The 23,189-nt window shown below is 43.0% G+C and overlaps 1 protein-coding gene across 2 annotated transcripts; it reads left to right on the top strand.

Annotated features, from left to right (window-relative positions):
• The first annotated feature begins 7,730 nt into the window (after positions 1–7,730).
• On the top strand, positions 7,731–21,716 carry EPCIP (exosomal polycystin 1 interacting protein). Of its 2 annotated transcripts, XM_064467044.1 has the most exons (3): positions 7,731–7,972; positions 16,536–16,712; positions 19,618–21,716. In XM_064467044.1, exon 3 carries the CDS (start codon positions 19,688–19,690, stop codon positions 20,360–20,362), a length of 675 nt encoding a protein of 224 aa, XP_064323114.1. In that variant the 5' UTR covers positions 7,731–7,972; positions 16,536–16,712; positions 19,618–19,687; the 3' UTR covers positions 20,363–21,716. The 2 variants fall into 2 exon arrangements, with proteins under 2 accessions (XP_064323114.1, XP_064323188.1); XM_064467118.1 differs by lacking the exon at positions 16,536–16,712.
• Positions 21,717–23,189: the final 1,473 nt, after the last annotated feature.

The raw sequence follows: 23,189 nt of genomic DNA, 5'->3' as shown, positions 1-23,189 counted from the left end.
CGCGGCCGCGGCCGGCGGGAGGGGCAACACCACCCCCCGGTGGCAGCCCGTCGGTACTTCACACACACACACCCCCCCCCGTGTCACATTCACCCACCCACACCGCACGTGCGTGTCTCTCCCCGCTCCCAAACGTGTTTGTTTCGCTGCCCACCTTGGGCAGATGAATTCAGGACGGAGTATTTTCAGCTGCTGTTGCTTGTTATCCTTGAATGCAGTCGGACTGCAGCATAAATGAATTCTGGAAACAGCAGCCTGGCTAGGGGCTTTTGACAGACCGTAATTTTTGATTGCTTTTCCCCCTCGGCTTTGGTTTCACATCTGTGTTTTGTTTACATAAAAGATAAATCCCTCCTGCAGTACTGAAAATCCCTGTATTGACGCTAATTCCTTAATTTCCTGCTTAGATCTTTGCAATGTCTCCCACGCCAATTTAGCAGGTTTTTCAAACCACAGGTATGTCTACATAGCATTTTGCAGGTAGGTACAAGTTCCCGCTGCCCTCACCCTGAGGCAGGTAAACAAAAGCCAGCTGCAAATTGAAATTCAGCAGTATGCCTTCTGTCCTCCGTCCTTCCCCCACTTCAACCTCACACCCCCCCAGTACAGCCTAGCACAGCGGCAAGGCAACCTCTCCATTGCCTGAGGAGGACCACAGAAATGTGCCTGCAACACCTGAGCTTCTCCTGCCCCTCCGGTGCTTCTGGACGGTCAAGAGAAGCTGGCGATCTCCTTCCCTAAAGACCAAACAGGTGGTTGATTACTAGACTTTTTTTTTGTTATTAGCTATATTTATGATTGTAGAATTGACTCAGAGACTGCCTGAGAGGGTAGCTGTTGCACTAGAAGAAGAGGAATAAAAAGGAAAAGTTGATGGGATGGAAAATTCAGCCTGTACCTCAATTGCACCCAGGTTCAGTTTCATGGACCTGCTACAGGTTGCATCTCTCTGAGGAACAGAGAAGAGTCCCTCTCCTTCCCTCAGACATCAGTGGCTCCAGCTGGCAGACGAGAGCTTCCTTCTGTCAAAGGACATGGAGGAATGGCACAGTTGGCCTGGCACATCACTGAACACCAGCAGTCCAATCTTCTTAATGATCTCTAAGCTGCTGCATTAGGTGGGAGATGGGAGAGCTGAGCTTTATTGGGAATCGGTACCCAGCTGCTCGGATGCAATGATGTTCACAAAGCCAAGACCAGCTGAGCCACACGTCAGCCAAAAATCTAGGCATAACCACCAAGCACCTGAATGGTGCCATACATTAAATCAGCCAGAGGTTTTAGTCTAGCTGTTAGCACATGACTGTCTCCTCAACAAAAACTACAGCCATAACTGACAGCACAGTTCCTTCGGGGACTGTTGGACATGACCAACTGCAAGCCAACAAGAAAGCCATGACATATAGTTCCTAAAACAAACAGTACTACAGTCGCTCTGTGTGATGTAAGCCCAGACCTAGATATTAGTGGCAGCAGAATAATGACTGTTCATCATGGGTGAGGCCCATGCTGCTCAGCTCTTCCAAACAACATTAAAATAATTTTTTTTTCATGGCATGCAATGACAAAATACAACTAAGTGCCCTGCAGAATTGTACTCCTCAAAATCACCTGTTGGATTGGATGAAGTCAGTATAAGGTCTTCAAAGCAAGTGTTTTAACAGGGTTAGATTTGTTTTTGTTGAGAACTTTTTGTGCTGTAAAATTGCTTGTACTGTACATAGAACAGTAGGAGCAAGCATGGCTACGCACAAGAAAGAACATTATGTCAGGTGGGCTCCACATTTTGGGCTAGGCACGTTATTTTGGCTTCCTTCTGAGAAGAATTCAAAGTCAAGTCCTCTGAAATAATCTGGCTATCAGTACAGCTAGTTCCTTGTTTTTCATCAGGTTTCTCCAGCCTTAGCTGGAGAGGTGATCTTACTTCTGTGTACACAGTCCTTGGCCTGTGGGTTCAGACGAGCACTGGCTGCTGCCAAGCGTGGAAGTGGGGTTTTGGTGTTTGCTTAGAAGCGTTTATCCAAAGTGAGGTTCTGGTGTTTGTTTAGAAATGTTTATCCCTTGACAACAGGACAAAACATCCAGTTCACTTTATGGATGATACTGAGCAGTGACTACCAACCCTAATGGTTAACCCTAGTCAACTCAGAAACAATCATCAATCTATCATACCCAATCACGAGTCAATTCACATGGTTTTAATACTGCTGTAATATGTATATACATAACATGTGTTTATTGTTACGCTATGCCAGGATATGGGATAGTATACTATTCCATACTGTGGGATGTATGCTCTGTTCCAGAAAACCTCTCTGCTACTTAGCCTCTTGCAGAATTGCTGCTTATTTTTATTGACCTAAGGCTGTAGCATTTCTGATGCATTATAGGAATTCTCTTCACATTCACAGGAGAAGAATGTACAGGACAAGGGGAAAAAGCACCCCAATCTCAAGCCTTCACATTCTGGAGGAATGCTGAAACTCAGAGTAATTTCCCAGTTCAAAAAGCTACGAACACATAGGCACATACACAGAACAGCTAACAGATGTATTTCTTTTCCTTCAAAGACAAATGGCAAAAGGTATCAGTCACCTTATGCAAGTGCTTTTGTAGCAGTCCACTTTGCACAGCGATGGCAACATGCTACCGTTCCCTGTGATGGCATACCGAGAGATGCCGACAAAAGTGGGAGCACTGCTGGATAAAAGCCTCTTGGCTCACTTATGAATCCACAAAACAGAGCTGAACCCAGGAAAGGCTGCTATCCATCCCTCAGCCTGGCTCTGAACCCATTAGAAGTTTAGAGTCTGATCCTGCAGTGTTGTGAGAGCTGGCATATTGGAGAATCTGGTCCTCAGGGAAGTAACTTACCAATTAAGAGAGGAAGAAATTGCTGTCTAATGGACTATGGTACTATGGGGGGTTGGTGGTTGCTCATGGTAGCCCCTTGGCTGAGCAGAGAGCTACCTGCAGGTAGAAAAGAGGACATGCTCCTGCTGCAATGACCCTGCTAGATGCAGGGAGTCAGAGGGAAAAGGCCTTCCTTAACGAAGGCTAAAGATTGGGCTGGATTTCAGCCATCATCTTGGCAAAGTCAAGTCTAGAAACTTGGCTGAGGAGCAGAAGGTGACAGAGCTGTTTGTTCCAGAAAAGGGAAGACTCAAAATGACCATTTTAAAATTTATTTTTAAAATGTGGTCCACCAAGAGGGAGGGAAAAAGACAATTTACTATATTTGCAGGTTCTATAGTCAGGAAAACTTTCTAAAGCTAAGTTTGATTAAATACTGACACAAGGTAAACAGGAAGGCATTGGAATTTCTTTAAGTGGAGATTTTAAAAAGATGAGTGGAAGTTGCTTTGCAGCCTAGGGAACGGAGTATACAAGGTTTTCAGACCTCTTCAAGCTCTGCCTTTCAGGGTTTCTGTGATTAATTTTTATGTGCGCGGAACAGTCAGCTAACCCATCCACAGCTAGAGCACAGCAATGTGGGCAGTGTCTGTGGAGCAGGAAGGTACAACTGAAACAATGAACTCTTGACCAGGTGTTTGTTTGGTTTTTTGTTTTGTTTTGTTTTTCATTTTTACATAATTCAGAGACTTAGTTGGAATAGTGAGCCTTTTCTCCCATGTGGACAGGGAAGGCTTGACAACAAGGATTAAACTCCAGGCAGACACAAAGGAAAAGGTGCTGTCATTCAAAAGGCAGAGCCCCCCAGTTTCCCTTCCACTCCACTGCATGACTCCAGGAGCTCTGCTCCTGGGTCCCTGTTTCTTCCTGGACCTTTCAGGGTAAGCGCCTCCTCTCAGTTTGTACAGCAGCTTGCATAAAGAGCAGTATGATGTTAGTTGGGCTCAGAAGATGTTACTCTAATTTGGATATTAATGACTGGTACTAGCAGATGTTGGAGAGGCGGCTTGTGGCCTGCGGCATGCCCACGAGCAGGCTGTGTGCCACAGGATGGCAGCCGTGCACCTTGCACCGAGCTGTCCTGCAGACACCATCTCGCCATCTCCCTCTTCTTGTGCTAGGTAAGCAGCTCTTAAGAAGGGTCTCTTGAGGGAAACCACAGACTTTGAAAGCTGCCTCGCCTGTGTAGCTATAGCCAGGTACTGAAATCTCATTTCATAGAAATTCTCGGCACTTTTAGCATAGACCTGAAGCTACCAGCAGTTTGTTTCACTGTGTTGTCCAAATGCTTGGGTTTGACAATTAACATTTCCAGAGCTGAAGCTATAGAGCAACTTGAGGCAAATAAACACTGTGCTGAGCTCAAAGACTGGGGTGAATAGTTCAATACCAAACAAACCAAACTAGGGGGATGAGTCGATATGCTCAAGGGCAGGGCTGTCACTCAGAGGGACCTCAAGAAATTCAACAAGGACAATTACCAAATCCTGCACCTGGGAAGAAATGGCCCCTTGCAATGATAAGGTCTGGGGCCTGACTGGTTGGGGACAGCTCTGCAGAGAACACCCTGGGGGCCTGGGCTGACAGCAAGCTGAGCATGGGCCAGCAGCCTGTCCTGGCAGCAGAGAGGGCCATCGGCATCCTAGGCTCTTTGAGCAGGAGCACAGCCAGCAGACCAAGGGAAGGGATTTTTCCCATTTACTCGGCACTTGTTAGACTGCATCTGGAGTAGTGCTTGTAGTTCGGGGATCTGCTGTACAAGAAAGACATCGATAAACTGGAGAAAGGTCAGGAAAGGGCTACCAGAATGGTCAAGGCTGGAGCACTTGTCCTATGAGGAGAGGCAGAGGGAATGGGCCTTCTTCAGCCTTGAGAAAAGAGGGTTGCAGGGGGGCCTAATAACAACCTCCCCATATCTATCAGGAAGCCATCAAAAAGATACAGCTAGGCTTGTTACTGAGGTGCACAATGGGAGAACAAGAGACAGTGGGAAACACAGGAGGATCCAACTTGATACAAGGGGAATAAATTCTCAAACACTGGAACAGGCTCCCCAGAGGGGTCACGCAGGCTCCATCCTTGGAGGTTTTCAAGACCTAACTGGAAAAAACCCTGAGGAGCCTGGTCTGATGCCAGAGCAGGCCCTACTCTGGGCAAGAGGTTGGACCAGAGATCTGAAGGCCCTTGCAGCTAAGCAACTCTGGGATTCTGTGAAACTACCTACCTGACAGTACCCTCCTACGCTGAAGAGCTGGGGATGCAAAAGCTGGCTCTATGCCTCATTGCCTGCATGGATGTGTGTGAAGAAGACAAGCAAGCTTTTTCAAAATGTCAAAAATCACGTGTGCAGATACAAGTGTGTAAGAGACAAATGAGTCCTGACCAGAGCTTCCTATTCCTCCCACCTATGATATGAAGTTGCAACATCAACCTCTATGCAAGTGGTGTCTAATAAACACATTGCCTGCAAGTCCTCAGCAGCAAGATGAAATCACTTGTAATATTTTGGTCCTCATCCTGTTTTTCTTGAACATCAAATTCTTGGGCACTGCAATACAAAATTTCTTTAGAAATCACTAGAAGACAAAAAAATAACTGCATTTCACAGTTAGCATGAATGGCACACACATTTTGTAGTGTATATGAAAGCAACAAACAATAAGTATGAGGAAAATCTAATAACCTTTAATAAGCCATGGTTTTATAATTGACAGCATCTTATACTGTCACAGTGAGGCATATCAACAATAGGACCTTTCTCTCCTTGTGCCGCAACATGGCAGCAGCAACATAAGCAAGCAATGTGGTGTGTCGAGGTGGAAGAGCATGAAGCTGGCAGTAGTTCAACTTCAAACTCTCTCTCCATTTGCCCCAGGGACAGCTCAGCCCTGCACAAAGGAAGGATGAGCCAGCCTCAACAACCTGTCATTTTCTTCTATATTGCTTGTGCCAGATGATAGTATTTTGCAAGAAAAGATTACAACCTGGTTAAGGGAAGACTCTTTATTGGTTTACCCTTTCCTCATGTTTTGTGCTGTTGAATGACAAGGGCAAATAATGCTCTCTTTTAAGGATGTTCAGAGTTGCTCTGAACTTGTTGGCAACAGGTCCTTGGAGTGGAGGTGCATACAGGTGTTGAACCCAGGTTTGCTCAGTTTCCACAGGGGACTATTGAGCTGGCTGCCAGTCAGACCCTTTCTTAAAGTACTTGACAGCACCCAACGGACCCAAAAGGAAGACTGAAATTACTAGAAATAAAGGCACTTTGTGTTAGCCCTAAAGGAAAACATAAAACTAAGGATGGTTTGGAGCAAAGACGGAATTAAGGTCTTCCCCTTCCATCCAATAAGGGCAAAATGGATTTAAAGTGGAATTTATCCTGAAATACAACAGACCTTCTGATAAGTGTATACAGAATCATATTTGCCACTACCTTATGTGTGTGTGATATAAGTGAGGCAAAGTGTCTCTTATTGTGTAACATTAACAACAGAGAAGTACTCTAGTGAACAGATGCTATGCATTCCTCATATTTGCCTGATGTGCAGCCCATGCATTTATTACAAAACAGGGTTCTCCAGAGCACCTCTCCTTCAGGAGCTGAATGGGCGTCCCAGGAATTCAGGCATCTGAATGGACCTCTGATGGGCAGAGAATGAAACACTGCTCCTTCAACTCCGAATAACGTCAAGAGGGGACTGAAGTCTCTCATGGACCAGCTCTTCCAGGAATAAAACAGTACAGTCACAAATCCCAAATTCACAAATCAGACAACTTGCCAAAAATATCTATAGTATAATTGGTTGGGTTTTTTCCTTTACATTTGCACATGCAATACATCTTGTAAATTAGTAGGTAGGGCTTGAATCACAGCAGCATTTTAGTGTCTAACTTCCGTTGGTTTCAGTGGCAATAAAATGCCCAAGCACTTCCCTGAACTGGGCCTAAATGACAGTCTAACTCCTGGCTTTGACCAAATGCCCTTACTGAGGTAACAGCATCAGCAGTTCCCAGAGGGTTCCTAGGCATGTAAAGGCTAGGCATTTTTGAAAAAGCAGCAAATATCTTTTAATTTGAATCACAGGAATTCTTACTCTGCGTTCCCTGCAGGTGCCCTGCTGGAGTCCCTTTGCCCCGCAGCATGTTGCCTCATGTTTTTTTTAGGATGCTTCTACTGCATTTCCTTGTGAAGCTGCTTATGACTGGCCTGTCCTTAACAAATAATCCTGCTGGTTATTCAGGTTAGTTAGTACCAGGCTAGCTGTAGAGATTCTAGCTTTTGGTAGGTACTCACCCGTGGTAATAGTCTTGTAAAACATGCCACAAAGATGTTGTTTTTCATGTTGGATCATGGAGAAGCATCTGCACCATTTGAGCCATGATTGAGAGCCATGTTGTGCCTCTGCTAAGTTGTCACTCAAAATTTACAGTTACTCCTTCCAGTTGGGCGAGCAGGCTTTCAAACCAGACCTGGGGGTTTTCTGTTTTAAGCCTACACACAAAGACCACAGAAAGTGGGCACAGCAGCATGTGTCCCGTGGGGATGGTCATGGGGCTCCCCAGGTGGAGGGCCAGTGCAGTGTCAGGAGGGGAGCACAGCACTCTGGAGGTCCTGCCTCCCTCCCTGAGCACCAGGCTGGCCATCCCTCTGCGAACATGGGTCACCAGCTCCCACTGCTCAGTTACACCCCAGCTCCCCTCTCAGAGCAAGCAGGGAGGCCGTCAGTCACCTCTAAGCATTTCCAGGCAAGCCCCTGGTATACGACAGCACACCCAACAGTGTGGGAGCAGAGGTAATACAGGCAGGTGGGGATCCTCCCGCTGTGGTGTTAATGATAGGGGTAGACCTTGGACCGCTCTCCCGGTTGTCAGGGGAACAGCATGGGTTGCTGGCCACCAGAAACATAAAAGAGCAGCAGCGAGTGGGAAAGGAGGTACTGCCGCCTGCCCCGCAGGCTGACCCTACTCCCAGCCACAGCCGAGCATCCCTGCCTCAGCAAGCTCAGCCAAGCGGGAAGCCAGGCGGTGACGAACCCATCTGCCGGCATCCGGAGAAAGAGTAAGTCACCGTCTTTGTTTTGGCTCTAAAAGGGGGGCTTAAATAACAGAGGAACGTTTAATAGCTTGTATTTTTATGAATGAGGCTGTTTCTCTCCCAGCACTTGCCAGTAACTCTGTTCCTGGCAGGTATTTTTTTTCAGATTTGTTGTTTTGTAATCATGGTGAAATAATAGATTCTGCAAAGTTTGTCTTTCATATGTTGCAATTGTTTATATGCTGTATCTGTATGGCTTAGATAATAATTAATAGCTCTATGAATAATAACCACAAAGAACGGTGGAACGATTTTGCTCCATTTTGCAAATACTTCTTTAGGCAAATCTTTAAAGGTGGTAGAAATGTTGGTGGGAATTACTCCAGCTGACAGGACTTGAGTCATTTTATTCAGTTAAAACTGCCTTGAGAAGAACACTGGAAGAGGAGGATCGGGGAAAGAATAGCTTGGACGTGTGTTTTATTGTGCCATTTCATTTATAAATCAAGCCAGTGATACAGTAAGGACAAAACAAAGTAAATATACCGTCTCTATATAGCTCTAGAGTCTCAATGGCAATGACAACATCCACTACACAAGTGAGTGACCGGGAGCTGAGATACCCGGTACCAGGAGGCCCTACTCCAGAGTTTCAGTCTCCAGCTGCTTAGTGACCATTAATATTTCATTACAGCTTTCTGTCATGCAGCTTTCTCCTCTCACATATTTTTATTCTTAATTTAGGATTTGGACAATAGAAAATAAAGCATTAAAGTACGCTTTTTATACCATTTTCATTCATGAAGTAAGCATTTTGTTTTGGGTTTGGCAAATCTTTAATGTGGTGTAATGCTTAACTTGAACTTTTGTCCAGGTCAGGTTAGAAAGGGCACTGGGAAATAATAACAAAAAAGTTCCAGTCAGGCTTTCTTTCTTAAAGTTCATTCAGTGTAAGTACCCTTACTCCAGGGAGTAGTTAGTTCAACATAAAAATATTAGAACTTCAGAAAGTGGTTTTAAAATTAATTTCAGTACCTCAGTGTTCAAGTGCTCTGCTTGAGCCACCAGGGATAACTCTGGTTTTCAGGCGGTGCTGACCACTCATCCTTGGAACACCTGATGTCCCAGAAGGTGTCCCTTTCTCAGGACAGATGAATAAACAGGGATTTGATTGCACATACCTTACAATTTAAAAAGTACTTGTATGAAAATGTGATGCACTTGTGCATTCGTGAGTATACAAATTCACCCTTACATGTGTATGCACTTTTTTTTTTTAATACTCAGACTTCAAATCACAGGAAGCACAAGCCCCCTAACATTGTAGCTTACATACGTTCAGCGCATTCAGAGTCAGCACCAGTACTGAAGGAAATTGTATTTGCTAAAGCTTCTCTTTTACAAAAATAAATAAAATTAGTCTACTGGAAGGCAAAAGTCTAGATCGTTCAAGAAGCTAACAAGGAAGTTATTGAAAAGTACTAATCGATCATTTAGAGTAGAAGTAATATCTTTTCACAGTGCAACATACAACTGTGTACTCTGGGGCCTCTCTTTAACACAAAGCCAGGGCATGATTTTGTATTCCTGACACCTTTGTGGTACAGGGCTCTCTCATAAGCATCAGGACAAGAGTTCAAGCCACTAGTGCTTCTATTATTTGAAAGCTGCAGAAGGCACTGCAGACAAATATCAAAGAGCCAACAGACTGGAATAGCTGCCTGGTTAGACAGCAACAGGAAGAAACTTATTTTTCCATAATGCCTTCCCTCTGAGACTCTTAAAGCACTTCATAACCACTGAATAGAAAATGGACTTGTAGTCATAGGTTGCACTAGGAAGCAGGATGGAGGCACACCACCATAATGGCACTGCTAGAAATAAAATTCTGATTTTCCATTTTATTAGATCAGGTTTATACCACTGTTTTCAATCCAGTTTACACAGGTGTAATGACAAATCCTGCCTATGGTGCTTAAGTGGGTAAGGTATGTTTGATCTGCTACTGCTTTGTAAAGCTGTGAAGAACAGTGCTCTCCTCCCAAGCTGGTAAAGCTTTATACCACTTTCTTCTCACTTTTCATTTATGTAAATGCTTATCCTGATGCAATTCAAAGGTGAATACCCAGCCCAGTGTGTGTCAGCCTTGTGCACACCTCCAAGCCGGAATAGCTCCAGCTCCGTTCTGGCAATGCAAATCCTGCCACTCATCTTGGTCCCCCACTCTTTATCAGGAAAAGTGCAGACTGCATGTGTGAAGCGGCGCATGAAAATGAAGGCCTTACACATGCACCCCTTCTACTCTCTCAGGGTTGGGAATAATCAGGCTGTGACCTGCCGAGGGTGACCATTATCCAGGGAAAAAAGGGAGGTATCACCACTCCTAATTCTTTGGGAGGACAAGACTTCCTCCTTTCCCTTGAGTTTTCTGCTATTAATCTGCCTCCCTGCAGTTAAATGTCACAACTTTCCCCGCTGTAACATCTGCCTCCAGTACAGACAGAAGCTTTGCATGGGATGGACAGCCCTGACAGTTTTGCAGAGGTGTTTTTAGATGAATTGTCTGTGCCAGAGTCTGTGTACATCTGAATACCAAAATACCCATACAGGAACACTTTTAAGAGTCTCTGTGTTGTTCAAGTTCAATGCAACGGAAGTGCCTATTTTATCTTGCATTTTTGTCATGCTGGGAAGGAATTTGTTCTGCTACACTTGACAGCACCACCGCTACAGCACTGGCTGCTCAGCCTAATGGTAGGAGCCCGGACTTTTACTGCACAAGCAAATGCAAATACAATTTTCAAGTTACTGACAACAATCATGGATCACGCTGCAGCCTGGAAGTCTGTAGAACGTCAGCTTTTATCACAAAGTTATTTTCCTACTTTTATCTGTGGAGTAAGTAAATAAATATGGTAATTGTTTAAACAAAGAGATGGAAAACAAAATACCTCTCTCTCTGCCATCAGCCCACTTAGGGAAATCCTGAAACTCCCACACAGTAAAAAGGTCAAATGAAGCATTTTGTTTCCCTCAAGGCCTGAGCCTCCCTAGAGCTTTCTGGGCAGATAATGTAGGTACTCTGGGTGAAAACTCAGACTAGACTTAAGGGAGTGACTCTTTGCATTTTATATAACCCTTTACATTTTCCTGTGATCTTGTATTTTAACATCTTCTTAGTTCAGCAGATATTAAAAGCTAACCTCACCCTTTCTCGTGTACACACCACTCTGCAAACCAGAGATGGGGGTTTTTTTAGTTACAATTTAACAATAAAATTGTTTTTTCCAGAAGATCCGATAGGCTTTCAAGCAAATTGTAAGCATTATCTTTGAGCCAAAAAAAAAAAAAAAGAGTTCAGTTTACTCTTTCAAATGCCAAAGAAATTGCACTTCAAAAACCTCCAGTTAGTTATGATGCGAACACAGCACAGTCACCCAACAGTAGCCCTGCGCAGCCTTTCAAAATCCCTTTTTCAACAAACATTTTACAGGTCAGATGAAGGTGAGCCTGGAGCGTGCTTTGCTCCTTAGAGTAGCAGGACATCATCTGTGCTCCTCTTCCCCGTCTCCCTTTTGAGGTTGCTGCACAGCAGGCGAGTAATGCATTGGCCCCACTGAGATCAGCCCAGTTAAACTGCTCTACCTACCTCCTTGCTGCCACCTTCACTCTGAAATGTATTTTTTTACACACCCCTCCCATACCTGCATGCAAACAGGCAAAGAAAGAGGCAGTGTTCATAGTCCTTCTAAATGCTTTTGGCGTTGTCCAGCCTTTCATGCTATTTTGATCTAAATTGGGTGGTTTTGGTATTCATCCTGTGTACATTACTCAAGCTGCACAAGATTATATGGATTTAAGCTCCTCTTTGCTTAATACAGCACTTTCACATACGCACATGTTAACACAAGTGATCAATGAGGGGTTTTAATTAGGTTTTTTTATGAATAGAAAATGGAAGAAAGCACCCTGTGAAGAAATTAATTGTATAGGCTTGGGACTTCCATTGAATAGGATTAGCTTTCCTTGAGACAGTAGCATTCTCACAAAACAGTCAAAGGCTTTTTATTGCTTTTTTGCAGTTTTCCTAATACACAGATCTGCAAGTAGCAAAAAAAAAGAAAAAAAGGGGGGGGGGGGAATGATCAAAGCAAATTCAGAAACTTGAAATGACACTATTACTAAATAAGCATGGAAAATCTCCTTTAGCTATCAAAACCTGTGAAGAAAATGGAGCAGGGATGGAATCTCATACTAGAAAACTTTTGGGATAAAAAGTAATAAAACAGGGGTTTCAATTCTGGAAAGAGGATACACATCTAAAAACATGGATGGCTGAAGTCCTCAGACTGGAACAATTTTCTGCTGGTATCTGTCTCATCTGATTCTCACTTGAAAGGCCTCCCACTCAGGACAAAAATGAAAGATTATTTGCTATATTTAGATCACTCACAGCTGTTTTTTTCAGAAGCAGGTTATTGCTACTGGAAGCAAGTAAAATTTCCCTAAAATAATTAGGATTTTTGTTTGCTGCTAAGCAGAGAATGAAGCTTTTCTTCTCCCCTCCCTAATGCAGAGATCCCAGCTCCAAAGTGGTGGCTGCCTTACCCTTCCCCAGGCCAGCACTGCAGGCTGGAGGGACTCCAAGGCAGCTGCTGGGATCTAGTTTTTCTCCAGTTTTTGCATGGAAGGAACAACTCTTTACTGAACAACAAATATTGGATTGGATGCAAACCACACAAATCAGAAGCCAAAGTAGAAGCAGAATGGACGGCTCTTCTAGAGAAATGCTGTTCTTCTTCTGTTACTTCCTGTCAAGACATGTTTGTAAAGTTAGCAAAAAACCTGCCCCAGGACCTCAGTTTTGTACTCTTTCTGTACACTGTCCTGCCCTATTAAAGAGCTTCCTGATTTGTTGAGGAAGGCTTCCTACTCTTTACTTCTCCTTCATTCCTCCATCCTATCTCCGGGCAGCATTTGCCTCTCCTCCACCAAGCCTCTTATCACCACCTTTCCCCTTTCTTCTCTCTACAGCTGCCTCCTCCACCCACAGCTACCTCCTTGTTCCACCACACAGGCTGCTGTGGTTTCCTCATCCACCTGCATCTGCCGAGTCTGTGGTCTGGGGTTTAGGTACTGCGTCCAGGTACTCATAGACATGCTTTACTACAGACTTAGGTAGTTGTTATGGAGTTTCTTTTGGTGATGACCCTTCTTCACTGTTCTCGAAGTATTCAGCTAAACAGACCTGGTAATAAAAAAAAGCCCTCCAATTTGGGAAGATGCAAGAGCTTCCCCTCAATGACAAGGAAGACTTTTCTAACAGAGTCTATGAGGAAAACCAGACGGTAGCTTTAGACTGCAGGAAGCTTAAATGCCAGATGAAGATCAAGAAGATGATGATTAACATCTTCAGGCCAATTAAGAATCTCTTGATCTTGAACATATCCCACTTTCAACTCCCTCTTTCCCAGAAAGCCCTTGCAGTGGCAGAGTTTCTATCAGTATTCTTTTTGTAATTGCTGAACCTTTGCCTTCCAATACACGAACTGAGGTATCTCTTCAATTCATAGAAACCAAAATCCACACTTCAAAATCTTTCTGAGGTGTTTTAAATGCTGTAATTGGCAGGTATCCACTGGGAAACGGCTGACAGCTCTTTGAAGGAGAACTGGATCAACTATCAGTAATTCCCACAGGCTAGTGGTACTCTACCAGTGCTCGGTAAAGTTGGGTGACTGCTTACCCCGGCATAAGAAAAAGCAGGCATAAGAAAAGACCTCTGGGGCAATACAGTCGAATTACTATTCAAGGCATTGAGTCGTTCTCATACACTGATTTAATTTTTTACTTCATTCTCAAACACTAAATGCTTACTACATTGTGACTCTGGACAGCAAGGCAGTGTGGGGCGTATGACTCAGCAATTTATCTACCAGTTTTACTCGCTTCTTGTTTTTTTGACTTCTAATTGTATTTCCAAAACCGGACCACATAAAGATGGAAAGGGGAGGAAAGTAGACTTTACCTCCAATTTACCTGTGCAGGAGGTGGATTTGTTGAAGGTTGCAGCTGTAACAAAAACTGACTGGTAACTGGTAAAAGGAAACGTTGCAATCACAGCACACACTTACAAACACTGTGTAATTGTTAGCTGACTGTATGAGACTAACTTAGAAAAAGTATCAGTGCAGTTGAGTGAAGGGCATGTTATTACACCCCACCTATGCCTCATTTGAAACATGGTTGTTTGGGATGTTGTTAGAAATAATATCACCATGACGAAACCATGTTGTTAGAATAAACCACCATTGGTTTGGACAAATTATTTCTTTGCTGCATTGGACAGAGATGAGCCCAAGGCAGTATTACTTCTGCTGGAGGTCATCTTGCAGCCTGGTAGAGCTCTAGACGCTACCTGAAAGTTTAAACCAAGCCTTCAGCAATAGCACAAGACTCCTGTAGCACATACCACATTTAGGCTACAGAGCCACTCTGTGTTTAATCAAAATGTATTTATCAATCAGCTCACTGCAACTCGTTAATTAATAACTTCAATCACTTCTGGTATGAAGTTATGTTACCATTTTTATTACTCCAGCCACTTGCAAGAACTGATGAACATTGGGTATAAGGTTGGACAAGAATGACTGTCTAAAACAGCTGAAATGAACAATTACATGGAAATAAAAAGCAGGCCAGCTCCTTCTTAGCTTGAGCTTCTTTAGGCAAAGGAGTTATTATTTGCAGCAGAACAGATATATAAAAGCAAGTAGGTTTTGGTTACCTAGCTGTGAGTACCATTTGCCAAGTTCAGATTTGAACTACCATTCTAATTTCCTGAGTTCAGCAATCTTCTAGTACAAACTGGAAAGCTGAAAAATGCTTATATGATTTTTATAGGACTGCGATACCTGCTATGCTTTGTTATGCAAGGAAATGTCAAATGGTTTCTAGAAACCAGTCGTAAAATCCATTGTGTCAGGTGGATGAGTCATTACATAGCTATAGACTTAAAAAGTTTTAAGTAGAAACAGCACCCATAGATGTTTTCTTCATAACTATATGATAAGCTTCCTTTTGTCAAAGTTGGTAGCACAGTAGGACAGTAAGACATAGACTCAGTCTGTTGGGTTGTTTTATCACTGAAATGCTGTCTCCTAGCCATAATCAAGGAAAAAGGCTGCAGAACTAGTTGAGCACATGCATATTAAATGCACATGATGAGACTGTTGCTTTGTCTCTGGATATATACTGATTATATTGGAAGTCTAGCTAAGCTTGATTTGAAAATTAGGAAAGAGAAAGAGGCATAGCCACCAATTTTCCCTAGAAAATTGTATGGAAATTCTGATCTCAGCATGATCTGATGCATTCTTTGGGTTTCTATAGGTTACATCAAAAATATTTTAGTGAGCTCAGTGGATAAATTATCTCTGTTAAGGGGAGTGGGTAACGCTCCGAGAGAGACCATGGTGGAGAGATGTAACCCACAGCCCAAATTCTCCAGTTTCCTGAAGATACTCTGTCGTTCTTTGTGAATTTGAAGATGATGGAGAACACAGACCCACAACAGGCAAGAGAATCACCCCTTATTTTCTTTCAGCTTAATGGCAATATCTCAACAAAGGGCTGTTGTATATCTCCAAGAGCCCTACTGGAGGCATATTAGCAATACAAGCAATCAAAAATACAATTACAAGCAATATAAGGAATCTCTGCAACGGAGGAAGATTTTTGAAAATAACTGTCAGCTTTTGCAACATCAAAAATACTTTCTGAGAGACAAAGGGGTTATTCTTTGTGTAGCTCACCATGACATCAACGCACGAAATTAAAAAAAAAAAACCAAACAAAACCCAAACATTAACAATTCTGTGTTTCAGTCCTTTCAATGATTAAACTCAGATCACCTCAACCGTGTTACTTCATAATAACAAGAGACGTCATCCTGTGGGTGCATACATTCAGGCCCTGGCCCTGTTTTTCAGACCCATGCTCTTGTTTGATCCTCTTCTCTCTACATCTTATACCCTGGCAAAGTCCTGTCCCTCAACTGCCATGTCTGCAACTTTTGCTTCACATTCTTTATTTATCTTCCTCACTGAAACTCAGACTCTTCTGAGCCACCCCCAGAGAAGACAAGCTAAAGACCTCTCCCCGGACTTCTAGTGAAAACAACCTCTTGCTAAGTTGTGACCCCCTTCTCTCCTAACAGTGCCTTGACAGCAGTAATAATTCAAGAAGATACAACTCAGAGTCATCAAGCTAGTGCAGTTAAGTTTTATCTATGTTTTAACTCATTTCTTCCCTGCAAGGCAGCTCTCCCCACCCCTAAAAATTAAAGCCAACCTTTTTCCAAGCCTTTACCAGTGCAGACAGCAAAGTAATTTGATTAAGAGCCATATAATGCACATTTTTTCTGTAGATAATTGGTAGCTTAAGTAAAGGTGCATTGCAGGTGACTTTGACACACCACGGACAGACAACCTGCAACATATATTTCACTGCTTGTGTATCACTCACCGAAGCCTCACAGAAACTAAATACCAAGAACTGAATTGATAGGAATGTTTCTGTGTTGCAGGGAGCAGAAGATAGCAAGTATTTCTGGAGATAACATTTCCTGGAATGCCAAGATTTAGATTTTTGTTTGGATTTTGATGGACGGAGCCCAAATGCTATCAGCTAAGCTAAACTTGGAAGAGAATTTTCTTTGGTGGGCTGCAAGCTAGTAAAGAACTAAAAGTTATCCACTCTTCAGGTACCTCCAGCTCCAAAGCAGATAAATCCAAATAATTTCATTCAGTTGTGAAACAGTGGTGATATTACAGATTTCTGATTTATAACAACTGCTAGCCATGGTTAAGAGCTGAGAAAATGAGCACAGTGTGGAGGTTTAGTAATAGGATTTTCATTGTAATGCATGATTAGACGCTTAGATACTGGAGACAAAATTAATCTAGCAGTAATGATACCAGAACAGCTACAGCTTGGATAAGTCTGACCTTTGAAGTTAAACATTAGCTAACAGTTGGACTGGTATTTCTGATATGTTCCACAACATGGATTAAATATTTAAGCATTAAAATGTCTGTATCCTTCACTTAAGAAAACAACATACTAAATTCAGGGAGTACATACAAAATTAAATCACATTTGAGTCATTTACAGTTTGTGTACATTCACACTATATAGGTCTTGTATAAGAATGGCCATAATCTGTCAGACCAAAGATCCGTCTAGTCAAGTAGCCATCTCCATGTGCAGCTGTAAGAAGGTCCATAGGAGAGATTTTGAACAGGGCAAGAACATGGGATACTTACTGCTATAACTTTCTTTGCCTCCAACTATTTTCAGCACAGGGCCTTCTGTAGCCAGGTGTGGTGCTTGCGTACATGATGACAGCAGTGGCCTTCTCCTCACTGAACTTATCCTGTCTTGAATTTGTGAAAACTTTTGGTGTCCCCAACATCCTTTGCTAAGGATCAACAAGTCAGCTGTGACCCTACTGGTTTTATTTGAGATGTCTTCCTCTTGTTCTTGGAAGAAGCAGTGAAAACCTGTTCTTCGCCCACCATATCTATGATATTTGTGCTGTTACAGGCCACCACCATATCCTGCCTCAACCATCTCTTTTCCCACCTAGAGTCCTACCTTACCTAGTCCCACCTTACTTCAAGGGAAGCCCTTCCATATCTTGTCACTCTTGTTGCTCTTCTCTGAACGCCAGTCTTGTGGCGTCCTTTCTGAAATGGTGGGATCTGAACTGCACACAACAGGCAGGTGTCAGCAAACAAGTGATTTATGCAGTAGCTCGACAGCACTGTCTCTTTTTTCCCATCATTTTCCTATGACACCTTAACAATTTAATCACTTTTTGACTGCTATTAAGCAATGAGCTGATGTCTTCATGCAACTGTCTATCACCAGCTAAAGATCTCATTCCTGGAAAGGATCTGGTGGTAATGTCTGGCCCAGAGTCCACCATTTCTTAAGTGCAGAATTTTTCCCCCAAGTGCATGTAACTTTCCCTTTTCTTCTTTTCCCATGGATGGCAAAGTCCTGGTCATTTACAAACCACCACAGTTTCTACAGATTCACTGATAGAGGACTGAACTTCAAAGAAAAAAGTTGGACCAGAGGACTGTATTCTCTCTAAGTGAGAAATGTGGATTCTGTCAAGATGTAGTTTTGTCAGCTTTTTCTTTTATTTAATATTAGTCAAAGAACACTCTCATTTGAATTTTCAGCAGGAATTGAGCTTAAAACATTTTGATCTAAATCAGATACCTGGTAAACTACCACGCATATGATAGTGCTAATGACTAGGAGAACTCTTTTGTGCTCTGAAAGACACTTTCCTTTAATTGTCTGTTAAATGACCATGAAGTTTATAGCAGAAGATTCCATTGTCTAATGGTGGAAGACTGAATAACAGACAAAAACAATCTGTGGTTTTATTATAAATACTATTATTTTCCTGTTTACCTGGTATGTTTCTCCAAAACTGTAGGTTTATTGCCATGTTTTCTGAGGTGCTGGGGACATGCATTCTGGACATGGATCAATCTTTTCACATGCTAAGGACCAAATTCTGCCCAGTACATGCCCTACTGCTGCCTTCACTAGGCCCTGCCACCTTTGGTCAAAATTTGGCTCTAATGTCTCTTGGTGCTTCAAAATAATTATAGTCAAATCAGACAAACTTTCCAATATATTCTAATTCATGTTGAGAAATTGCATTCTGCATTGTTTCTTGTACCATCATCTAATAGCAGGCCGGCCAGGAGAATCCAGATGCTCCTGGTAAGAGCCAGGAGCTCTGAAAACCGAAGGGCTGGTAGCTGAGAATCCAGGAGTGCCCACCAAACATGCTCCCAAACATTTGAGGTGGAGCATGCCTGGAATGAAAACTTGCTCCAGTCCGAAGCATGCGTGGAGGTGCTACTTTGCTTTGCCAGGGTAAATGAAAGGGGGCTAGTTGCTGTGCAGAGACACAGTGAGAGATGGTCCTTGGTCCCCAAAACTTACAGGCTAAGACTGGAGCAGCCGTAGCTTCATATGGATCAAAAGCAGGTTTTATCAGCATACCATAAAGCACAGAAGGATATGTGCTGCACCCAGCAGTGCTCCTGCCCTTAACCACCCTTTCTCTCTTCCCCTTTGCCCAGTGAATCCCCCACTCAGTTTAAGGGGAAGGTTATCACAACCCTTACTTAGCAATTCGGGTGTAGAAAAAAACATTTGTCTTTAGCCCTTCTCAGACTGCCTTACTCGGTGAAGTGGAGAACTGGGTCATTTGCCACCCCTATCTGCTGGGAAGTGGGCAAAGAGAAAGCAGAAAGGAGAAAGGAGCAGGACGAGTCCTGCCCTTACCTTCACACTGGGCAGGCTGAGTTGCCACCTGGATAGAGAAGAGGGTGTCCAAGCTATCCCATAAGCAGATGAAACCGTTTAGAGCAAAAGAGGAGTGGAAGAAGAATCCCAAACATGAAGTCACAATTCATTTTCGGAACCAGTGTAGCTGTGCTCCCCTTCTAATGCAGGACAACCTGCAAAACTGCAATATGGCTCTGAATAGATGAGACAGATAATGAATGGGAAGAGCAAAGTAATATTAAGGGTTGAGTGGTCTTTAGTATAATAAAGAAATTGTTTTTCCTCAGTAGGTAAAGCCAAGTGATATAATTCACTGAGTAAAAGGAGGAGACACTTAGCAGCTTGGCACCAGTACTAATGAAGCCAATAGCCTTCTCTGCTTTCTCCATTTGGCTGGCTCTCATTTTGGCTGGCTTCCTTGGCACACACATCACTGGCAGTTTTGTGAGAAGTCAGAAGAACCATACGCTAATTTTCACCAAGGAAAACACAATTCGCAACTGCAGCTGCTCGGCAGATATCCGTGATTGTGATTACTGCCTGGCAAACTTGATGTGCAATTGCAAAACGGTGCTGCCTTCTACCATGGAAAAAACTACCTACAGCAGCCACCTGACCATTTGGTTCACAGACACCTCTATGCTGGAGATGCTCCTCAATTTCACAAGGGTGTGGGATTTGAAGCTGTCCTTCTGTGGCACCACTCCTCTCCCGACAGAATACTTGGCCATTTGGGGACTTCGAAAGCTCCGGGTAAACAAGGTCATGGGAGGATTCCCAGAGCAGAGCGTAACCATCTACAGCAGCAGCAACAACAAAAAAGAAGACTCGCTTGCAGTGCACAACAAAGACAGGCAACCGCTTGTACATATTTCTTTTCTGGATACCTCGTTTTTCAATGGATATTCTTTGCTAAAGTCATACAGTGTGGAAAACATCTCTAATGTCACGGAGCACTTTCCCAGTCTGCTGTACTCTGATGTTTTCTCAACCTCAGATAATGAGAGCTATGTTGTAACATTCATTTACTGAGTTATTTAACATATTCAGTAGTCAGAGGCATGGCAAACTGCTAAAAGAGAGATGGGACTTCTTTAAGTCTGGTTTGGCCAGGGGGAGCTGTTATGGGATGGACAGTCCTGACTGCAATAGCACCCTACAAAGAGGTGTTTAAAGTAAGAGAAACTCAGCAGACTAATTCAGTAAATGCTTTCTTAAGGAAAATGTGAAATGACTGTTTTGGAAAGCATCGGTACAAATTTGTTTTATGTATTGTAAGCTAAGAATTAAAATCTGCAGGTAAATTTTGTTTCAAGACTGTGCCTCAGAGAGAAAAAGACATCTTTGTCTCTTGGCATGTTGGATGAGCCGACACCTGCAATTTCCCCAAATGCAGGGAACTTGACTTCATCTTTTGTGATAATGGCAAGCTCTGCTCATGTTCTCCCCTATGAGAAAGGAGGAAGACCCCATCCAACGACTCTCGTCTGATAAGGGAGGTGAGGCTTCTGGCAGACCTGTAGCAAACAACTTTCAGATGCATTGTGGGCGAAAGATTGCCATCCCCTGAAAAACAGACATCAGGACTATTTACCTAGCCCAAAGTCTGCTCCTTGCCCGTGTCTGCAAGATTTGTGTTCTATAAGATACGATTAAGGCCGGGACCCACCCATACAATACAGTAAAGGCTTTGGATATAGCAAGTCCTAACAGTCTTGCATTGCCAGCAAAGGATTACATGAAAATGGGACAAAATATGTGAACTGAGGGGAAAGACTATCAAGACTCTGAGGCACCAACAAATTTGCCTCAACAACTTTAAAAAGTTTTTCTGTAACTGTAATCAATGATGCAGCAGTTTTTCTGGTAAGCACATGGGTGTTTGAAGGCTGGGGATTTAACTTAATTTAACTCAACCTGAGAACCATTAAATCAGCTGTTGTAAAGATGTTGTTTCCTTTGTCAGCACCTTGGCAACAAACCGTAAGCCTTCTCCCCAAATCACAAGCATTTCTAGTGATACCTCCCATGATTGCACGACAAGTTGCAAAACGGTTAGGAGCTGGAGCTGGGCTGACAGAGATTGGCAGTGGTGGTGGTGTTCTGAGCACGTTACATGTCTGGAATGCATTACAGATACAGGGAGATAATTCATACTGTCTGCCCAGGAATCGCATGCTCTATCTGTGCAACCTTGCCTTCACAAACCGGCTAGTCACTAATCCCACCCAGGTTAGCATTGAAAAAAAAAGAGCTGGCACACACAAATAAATTGATTTCTAAATGTTACCAACCCTCTCTTCAAGATCTGGGAAAATCAAACATAAATGACCTTCAGTTAATTCACTAAGGCTCTGCTGCCCTCTAGTAAAAACCGTGCTGAATAACACAGTACTTCCACACTGCCGTGACAGCAGTGGTTGGCTGCTGTTGCTGTTCGAAATTCACACGTGCAGCAGCAACTGAGAACGTATGTATTCTGACCCTGTTGGCAAGAAACCATGAGATTGATAAATCCATGGGCTTCCTAACACTTCATATTGCAGTCTCAGTTACTTTTGCCACTGTAGTGTTCTGAATAAGGCTGACATAAAAGACCTTTTACTCCTGTGCCCAAGTAAGCACTGCAGAGATTTTCCTGGAATCGGGAAGAAAATCCTCCTCTCAATTATATGTGCAGCAGAAATCCATGGCACCAATATTGCAGTGATCTTTTCAACTCCCCTGTTCTTCTCCAGCAGATACCAAGAACCTGTTTCTCCCAATTTCAATTTTACATGGTTTTGCCATATGAAAGTACTGCATTAAAAGTTTGCAGAATTCTTTCAGGGCAATGCATACAAAACATATACCACATATGTTGGGAGTATTATTAGTTCTGTTTCTTTTGTCTGCATGTAAACTACACACAGCGGTACATTAACCATCACTCTGCAGAAATAACTATGTGCTTTTGTGCATGTTTTAAATCCCAGTGTAACACACTCACACTTAACCACAGTCAACACCCTATGGCATTTGACCATTTCTTTATAGCAGTTAATATTTATATACACAATGGTGTTATGATTAATTTAGCCTTCAAAGGAATTTCAATCAAAGTGTACAATTTATTGAATAGAGACAAGCAAGCAGCGCTGGATGCACGGGGGATCCTTCCGCCTAACGTGCATACCGTCATACGATACTACAGGGTTTATATTCAGTTACTTAATTAATAACAATTAGTAAAAACACGCCTAAGTTTACACTCTTTGGTCAGTGATAAGCATTCCACTTGCCGTTGGTCAGCCGTATTTAAATTAGCCACGCTTGCCATGTAGATGAGCACGCATGCTCTTTACAGGTGTGGGGGGGCAAGTCTTTTTGGTCCTGAATTGGGTCGGTGGTCGCAATCTCCCCCTGCCGAAATTACCTTTCCCCCAGTTTTCATGCTTCAGCGCCTCCTGAGCCAAGAAGTTCCCTGTTATCACTGCTGGCTGATTTGTGGCCTTCCCTTATCTTCTTTCTCTCCTTTGTAGCAAGATGTTTCCACTGTTAGTCCTTGAAGTTACTGAGTTGTATCCTTTTAGGAGGCCTCTTGACAGTGAAGCATTCATTGCTAATGCCGTCTTGTCTGGCCTAAGCATTATTTATTATCTTGTTAAAATTCTCAAGTGTTAGTTTCTACTCCTAACTAAAATTCTTTCTTAACAATTAACTACACAAATTGTCAATCAACATCCCAACCATTAAGACAGTTAACAATTCAATTGAACACTGAACGGCCTCTCGGTTACACAAGCACAAACAGAACGGTCAAATGCTAGAGGGTCACACTTCACCGTGTGACTCCAGCATTGTTCCATATTGACACGAA

Source organism: Phalacrocorax carbo, chromosome 1 (assembly GCF_963921805.1).
Source record: "Phalacrocorax carbo chromosome 1, bPhaCar2.1, whole genome shotgun sequence".
In the NCBI taxonomy this organism is placed as follows: Eukaryota; Metazoa; Chordata; class Aves; order Suliformes; family Phalacrocoracidae; genus Phalacrocorax; species Phalacrocorax carbo.
The sequence above is the reverse complement of the archived record's forward strand: the minus strand, read 5'-3'. Positions and strand labels throughout refer to the sequence as shown.

Bases quoted from the DNA above. Each gene is read 5' to 3' on its own strand.
- EPCIP (XM_064467118.1), top strand. From the start codon at position 19,688: ATGAAGCCAATAGCCTTCTCTGCTTTCTCCATTTGGCTGGCTCTCATT.